The sequence below is a fragment of the Biomphalaria glabrata genome, chromosome 11 (genome assembly GCF_947242115.1).
Source record: "Biomphalaria glabrata chromosome 11, xgBioGlab47.1, whole genome shotgun sequence".
Classification (NCBI taxonomy): Eukaryota; Metazoa; Mollusca; class Gastropoda; family Planorbidae; genus Biomphalaria; species Biomphalaria glabrata.
Window position 1 is genome coordinate 14,945,368 of NC_074721.1, and position 7,811 is coordinate 14,953,178.

At 37.9% G+C, this 7,811-nt stretch overlaps 1 protein-coding gene across 2 annotated transcripts; it reads right to left on the reverse strand.

The window, feature by feature from the left end:
• Positions 1-212: 212 nt before the first annotated feature.
• LOC106053953 (uncharacterized) lies at positions 213-5,826 on the reverse strand. Of its 2 annotated transcripts, none has more exons than XM_013209645.2 (3): positions 5,680-5,826; positions 3,813-3,909; positions 213-3,245 (listed from the first exon to the last, which is right to left on the reverse strand). In XM_013209645.2, exons 2-3 carry the CDS (start codon positions 3,878-3,880, stop codon positions 2,315-2,317), a joined length of 999 nt encoding a protein of 332 aa, XP_013065099.2. In that variant the 5' UTR covers positions 3,881-3,909; positions 5,680-5,826; the 3' UTR covers positions 213-2,314. The 2 variants fall into 2 exon arrangements, with proteins under 2 accessions (XP_013065099.2, XP_013065100.2); XM_013209646.2 differs by having other exon boundaries at positions 3,813-3,906; positions 5,680-5,814.
• Positions 5,827-7,811: the final 1,985 nt, after the last annotated feature.

Consider the following 7,811-nt stretch of genomic DNA (forward strand, 5'->3'; position numbering starts at 1 on the left):
CAGTCACTCAGCTAGGTCGTTGGTTTTTCTGGCTGATTCAAGCAACCTATTCCATCTCCAAAGCCACTAGGAGAGAATATGCACTTTTCGTTGGACATAGTGTCATATAAGGAAATATTTCTGTTACTTTTGTAGTTAAAATCACGTGTATGTTTCTTTTTTTTAAAGCTTGAACTGTGCCACAAAGTCCATATACTTTTTAAGACCAAAGATGTACTTTAAACTTGTTTATTTGTTAATAAAAAAATGTGACATATTTTTAATGCCAGAAAATGGGTAAAGAATCATATATTTACAGTTTGAATACAAAAGAAATATTCATAAAAAATCATTATATTGGTCAAGAATCATTTAACATTTAAAACTGTAGGAGTTGAGATTTAATGAGCGAGATGAAATACATGGTCAGTTGGCCGGTGGGTCAACTTATCAATACTATGGAGTAGTTTGAGATAGTTTTGTTTATTCGCGTCACCATAAATAAATTTCCATTGTACAATCCAGAGGGCGCAGATTCTTGATGCCTATCACAAGACAGTGAGTAACTGACATGATTACACTGTGAAGACATACATTCACAAAACAGTCACATCAACTCAGGTGTCTCAGAAACAGCCCTTCCATTCACCCCATTAGATAGAGTAGTAACTCAACACTGTGAAGACATACATTCACAAAACAGTCACCTAAACTCAGGTGTCTCAGAAACAGCCCTTCCTTTCACCCCATTAGATAGAGTAGTAACTCAACACTGGGAAACAAAGGTTTTCAAACCTACAGGATCCTAGGGTAGATAACTCACTAGTTTTTCATGTCTCCGGTGGACAGACGATAGAAGTGTTGATGCTCTACGTAATTTTTTTTGCACATTTTTAGTACTTTAACTCTTTCTCTCCGTAATTTTTTACCACATTCTGGTGGAATCAACGTTGGTATCGTCAATAAGAAGAGAAAGAGTTAAAACCCAATTTCTAAACGCGTGTGTAGCACAAAGAATGTTTAGTAATTTGGAAACAGCTCCCTTTCAATTGTTTATTTTGTTTATTTCTATCCAATCCTCTCACGATTTTCTTGTTTTCATTTCCTTTTATTTTTCTTTAGGTTTCCTTACATCGCTTCCACAGTTCACCATATCTCTTCTCTCTCTTTGTCACTTGTTATTTTTATGGCTTAAAGAATGTTAACCAGATTAGTGCGAGGGTAACTGTGTACATATTTATGGTGAACATTTCTAAGAAATACATTCTTCCCAAACTAGATTTTCACTAAATAAATGAAGTCAGGTTTGTGACATGATCACCCAAAATGTAGCCTGGAAGAACAATCGATTTACGGTCAAAAGAGTTGAGTCGAAATTCTTGAAACTCTCGACTTGTAAGTTTGATTGAACAAAGCGCTCTGTCTAAGAGAGGTCTAAGCTAATGTCCATATTTAGCACAGCTATTGCCAATGGGTTGGACACTCCAAACGTACGGACTAAGATACGTGGACAAAGGCCGAGCACACCGCCATTTTCCCATAGTTTACCAAGCTAACCGAGCAGTCTTCGCCATTAATGAAACAGTCTCTTGAAGAACAAAGACTGCATTTTGACATGGTCGAGGAAGCTCTCTTAAACTCCGCACTGTGCAATGGGAATGCTCTCGGACACAGGAATCTTGTTTAGTCTAATAATTTCCTCACACGATGGTTTCCACTCGAGTGCCCGTTGAGGTGGAAACATAGCATGCGTTCTTTCTGGTGACTATTCAGAAGTAGCTTTTGTATAGATGTTTTACTGAAATGTTTATCATTCCTTGCATTGTGCAACCATTAATAATATTGTATAGTAAAAGTAAAGAACACTTTTCAAACCTTGCGAGTTATAGGACAGATGATGTAAAGGTCATATTTCCAGGATCTACGGTTAAAGAGGGTGTCATGTGGCCAGCACAACGACCAGTCGTCTTTACTTTTACGCGACTAATGTCATGTACCCCTTAGGGGCGTCCTAAAATTCCGAAATTCAAAGCCCAGTCTTCAGCGAGATTCGAACCGAGGCCCCCTCCCTCGCCCAATCAAGAAGCCATGAATCTTACGACTCATCCACAACGCCCTGCTATCGAAATGTTGAAAAAAAGATCTTAAACTCGATTTCGTAAAAAAAGGTTTTAAATATGTTTGTTTAAAATGTCTGTTTAAAATGTGCCCGACGTATGATGTGAGTAATCACAGCTCATGCTTTTAACACTCAAGAAAGTTGTACATTTTATAAAACTTGTACAAATATCAAAGAGTATAAAAAATGTGAATATAAAAATGGCGTAGCTGTTCTTTATCCATGACATAAAAATCTACTGACAAAATATTTTCTGAAAGTCCCTGAAATGAGGAAGTACAACAGAAACTTGAGACAGAATGTAGAGTCTAGCATGAGGTTTGAGACCTGAGCGAACAAATACCACTTAGGATTGCGCTGCAGAGTCATCACCTCAAAGTGGTCTAGGATTGTCAGGATCACGTAGCCGCACGTACCAAGGGAGAGAATCAGGAACATGGAAGCTGCTGCCCTTGTTAAGTTGACAAGAGTTATCTCATCGTCCCTGTTCTTCAGAACTCGGTTTTCGACGTCAGTGTGAACTTCGTTGGAAGCAGAGGCGGCGTCCTTCTCTTGCTGCATGAATATGGAGCAGTAGTTTCTGCTGAAGTGACCCAAGCCGCAGTGGAGGAAGAAGACGAGAACGGTGATGACCATATGAGGTATGATCACGTGCAGGCTCTCGATGACCAACAGAGACTCGTAGGTCATGGAGTTCTCGTCCGCGCATGTGTGGATCACGTTGAAACGGGAGTAGGTGTCCACAAAGTACAGTACCAGGAGCGCGGCGAAGATGGCGAAGGAGATGACAGTCATAAGGATGCAGCTCCGGCTCTTGGAGAGAAAGTAGCTCTTCTTGGTGGGGAGGTACACGGCGAGACACTGCTGGACACACAGCATCACCAGCATCCACACTGCGATGGTGGAGAAGAACTTGCTGAACACCGCGATAGTCTTGCACAGGAAGGCGTCCAGGTTGACGCGGTGGAGAAGCAGCTGGTTGTCTGTGAGCTTGACTACGATGGCCAGCGTGTCGAACATGGCCACAACGGACACCAGGAGCGAGGACAGGCTGAGGGGCTGGATGGACTGGCAGGTCACAACGATCAATAGATTTCCAGGCAGTCCCATAGCAAGCACCGCAAATAAATAGTATTGATTTATGTCCCTTGTTGAATGAAAAAAAAAAGAATGTAATAAAAAATTAAAGATTTAAGGATATTTTACGTATATTAGAACTAACTATTGAAACATAATTACTATCAAAACTACAATGCAATAATTATGAAATTAGAGTATTAATAATTATGATTGAGCACCTCTATCATTTGAAATCTCGTGACTGACTAATTTAGTAATCATCAATTGAAACATTGTGAATAAAATTACGAGGAGCCTCGATAAAAGAAAAGAAAAAGTAAAGTTTCCTTTTCAGACTTTATGTGGTCTATAGGGCAGATAATGTTAAGTAGCCTCGATAAGTGATTAGCGATTCTCAAATAGTTTGAGACCTCTTTGAGACCCCAAGAAAATATAAGTTAAATAGATTTCCAGCTGACAGCGGCTTTGTATGGCAAAATATGTAGGTCGCAACTGGTTTTGCGTGATCATGTGAAACACTTCGGACTCAAAAGATTTTGACTTGACTTAGTCCTTTTGACCCCGAGTCATTCCCGTAAGCTGGGTCCATGCTTATCCTGACATCTTCAACTCTGAAGAAACATCCGAAACCAACCTTGCTAATAGTAACTCCCGTGAGATCAAAACTTCTTTGGCAACTGTCGTGTTTCTTGATTCGTCCATCACTTAAACAGCATAGGTGTATCACTCTACTAGAGATAAGAGAAAATTTTAGCTTGTAATAGAATATAGTGATTGTCAAATACCAGAGCGATCTAAAATATTCTAGATATCTAAATTTGAATTAAAATGTTTATGCCTCCATGGATATTATTTTTACAAAGCTTCTATCAACTCACTCTTTCTGTCTGGTCAAAAGTGTGTACACGTTATTTCTCCCACACCCATTCTCGGATCTAGCTGAAACTTCGCGCAATTATTTATTGACATAGATAAGACATGAATCAATAAAAAGCTAACCAATTGGACAATTAATTACTGGTAATTCATTACTGTGTTAATAGCAACAAGTGAAACTAATACTCCAGTATTCACAGATATGGCTGAATTTGTTGGGTTTAATCCCTTAAATAATTGTTACCGCTACTTCTCCCTCACGCATTCTCCGATCAAGTTGATACTTTAAACAGTTATTTATTGTACCTAACAAAACCTGAGTCAATAAACAAAATACTCAAATAGTGAATTTATTATTGGTAATTAATTACTATGTTTGATATCGAATAAGGGAAATAGCTTGAACATTACTTTCAGAATAGTCTATCCTTATATTTTGCTTCTTTAATTATCTAATAGCACCTTAGTTTGAATGAAACGTGGGATGAGAAGAGGAATGTTGGAGATTGTGAACAGTTTGTTTTTTTATTAAGTTGACAGCTTTTAAAAATCAAAAATATTTTTTTTTGCATTTTCAAATGTGTTATCTGGTACAATTGTCGGATTCTGCGGATTTGAGTAAAACAAAGTAGATCACTAACAGTTTTTCTTGTCGACTTTCATGACAAATATTTATTTCAGCTGCCAGAAATATAGTTCTAAGCCAAGCAGTGCCGGATTTACCTCTAGGCAACGTAAGCTATAACTTAGGGCTCCAACTTGTTTGGAGGCGCCCAAAAAAATGGTTCCAATGATATTGTTAACCATTTTGAAGAAAAATCAAAGAAATAAATTGCTTTATTTTGATTACATGTGCCCCAATATCTGAAATATCTTAGGTCCTCATCAAGTCTTAGTTCGGTCCAGGTTGAACTAAAGTGACTAATTAAGACATAAAAGATGTACAAGAAAGATGCTAGGTAATGTAGCCAGCAGTACAATAGATCAACTCCTTGGTCCAAAGTTTAGTAAGTAGCTAGTGCTTTTTTTGTGACGGTACGCACCGGTACGGCGTACCGGCACCTTTTTCAATGTTTGGGTAAAATATTACTTTTCTTGTATTTTAACGTTAATTATTAATTTATTAGTAGTTAAAAGTTAGACAATCTATCACTGAGTACCGGCACCTATTTTTTTTTTTTTACATAAAAAGCACTGTAAGTAACTATAAGTAAACATCGTTAGACTGTATTTAAAATGCACACCAGGCTTTACCTTAAAATCAACTGATAAAACTTTAAAGACATTGTCGATTTCTCATGCAACTGATACAGTCACCACATTTAGATATGTTTTTAAATGTCCTTACGCCCTAGATAAAAGAAACTACATACTTATACTTATGAATCTTTACAAATATTAAAAATAATATCCACAAACACAAACATGACAATCACCAGACAATTTATTTATATAATTTTCTAAAAAAAAAAAACAAAAACAAAACTTGTTGAGCAGCAGTTAATCATTAACATTTTACACAGACACAAAGTAAACATTTAAAGAGTTAATCAAACGATAACTAGTATCAATCATCATTAATTCAAAACGAGCAAAAATATATATTTAAAAATTTTGTTAATTACCTGGAATAAAAATATGTTAAAAAATGTCTCTCTTAAAACCTTTATATTTGAACTATGCCAAATTAGAGGTTGTCCAGCATGGAATCAGTTTCCATGGAAGTGTATCACAGATCAGAGCCAATGTTTCTGACCTATATATTGATATTTAGCTGATGGTGCCATTCTCCGGTGATTTTTGGGGGAGGGTGGGAGGTTGGGGGAATGGTTCATTATTTATGAGACAACCACACTTGGCTTGAATGCCACGAGTTAACATGGAGATTACGTCCAAGAGGAATATTAGCCGTATAGAACGGATAAGTTCATGTCGACAGAAACAGTATTTTTGGGGTGGGGGTGGGGGGTGGGGAGGTGCGGAAGTGCTTCATGATCGGGAGGTTTGCGCTTTGTACAATCACAATGTCGTCGAGTTCAAGCCCTTTCCGCGGTTATATCCAGCAGCCTTCCAGAGTTTCCTGAATGAGATGGTGAGGAAAACGTATACATCTTTATTTCCATCAAGAAACCCGTACAGGTCAAGTTAAAGAAGAGCGTATGTTTCTGTTGTGTTGTCTATACAAGAGTCCTTGTAATCACAACACATTTCTATAAGAATCAATAAAGCAGTCTTAGTCTTGAAGATGTTATCACAGAAAAAGATGGCTACCGTTTTAAAGCTGAAGAATGATTTACAATTGCACAATCAGCATTTTGGACTCTATTGAAGTTCAGTAACTGAAACACACTGGAAGTAAATGAGTGGGACTCCTTCAATGGCCGATATGAGGAAGCTTCCCAATGCTCGCGCCTCAAAAATCACTTCGGGATTCATATATATGTACCATGGGCGTAGCCGGGGGGGGGTTCTTGGGGTTCAAAACCCCCCCCCCCGAAATGAAATCCCCCCCCCCGCAGGGGGGGGGGGCGGAATTAAGTGACTGATTTTTGCTTTCATTTTGTTTATTTTAGGTGAGATTTTAATACTAAATCATCACTTACCACAGCACAGCCGAGGCAGTTTTGAGTTAAAAACCCTCTACCAGGGGGTTTTGAGTTTAAATCCCCCTACCAGGGGGTTTTGAGATTTTAAAAACCCCTATCAGGGGGTTTTGAGATACAAATCCCTCTACCAGGGGCTTTGAGTTTAAAACCCCCTACAGGGGGGTTTGAATTTTAAACCCCCTACAAGAGGTTTTTGCAGTTAAATCCCCCTCTTCTATAAAACAAAACAAAACAAAATGCAAACAACAATCCCCAAATTCCAACAGCACAGTTGAGGAAGATTTTGATTTTAAAACCCCATCCAAAATTTACGATATCCCCCATCTTCAATATAAAAAAAGCAAATTACACACTCAAAATTCTATGAGCGTAGCTAAAGGGGTTTTGAGTTTAACCCCCCTCTCCTTTCCAGTTGGGGTTTGAAGCTAAAAAGTACCTCTTCAATATAAAAAAAAAGCAAATTACACACTATAAAATCTATGAGCGTAGCCAAAGGGGTTTTGAGTTTAAATCCCCCTACCAGGGGGTTTTGAGATTTTAAAAACCCCTATCAGGGGGTTTTGAGATACAAATCCCTCTACCAGGGGGCTTTGAGTTTAAAACCCCCTACAGGGGGGTTTGAATTTTAAACCCCCTACAAGAGGTTTTTGCAGTTAAATCCCCCTCTTCTATAAAACAAAACAAAACAAAATGCAAACAACAATCCCCAAATTCCAACAGCACAGTTGAGGAAGATTTTGATTTTAAAACCCCATCCAAAATTTACGATATCCCCCATCTTCAATATAAAAAAAGCAAATTACACACTCAAAATTCTATGAGCGTAGCTAAAGGGGTTTTGAGTTTAACCCCCCTCTCCTTTCCAGTTGGGGTTTGAAGCTAAAAAGTACCTCTTCAATATAAAAAAAAAGCAAATTACACACTATAAAATCTATGAGCGTAGCCAAAGGGGTTTTGAGTTTAAATCCCCCTCCTCCAGATGGCTTTTTCTTTAAAGTTTAAAACCCCTCCAGATGGTTTTGAGTTTAAAATTCCCCTACAGAGCGTTTAGAGTTGAAAACCTCTCTCTTCGATATTATTTTAAAGCAAACTACAGTCACCAAATTCTATGATCGTAGCTAAATGGGGTTTTGAATTAAAAACAAAACAAA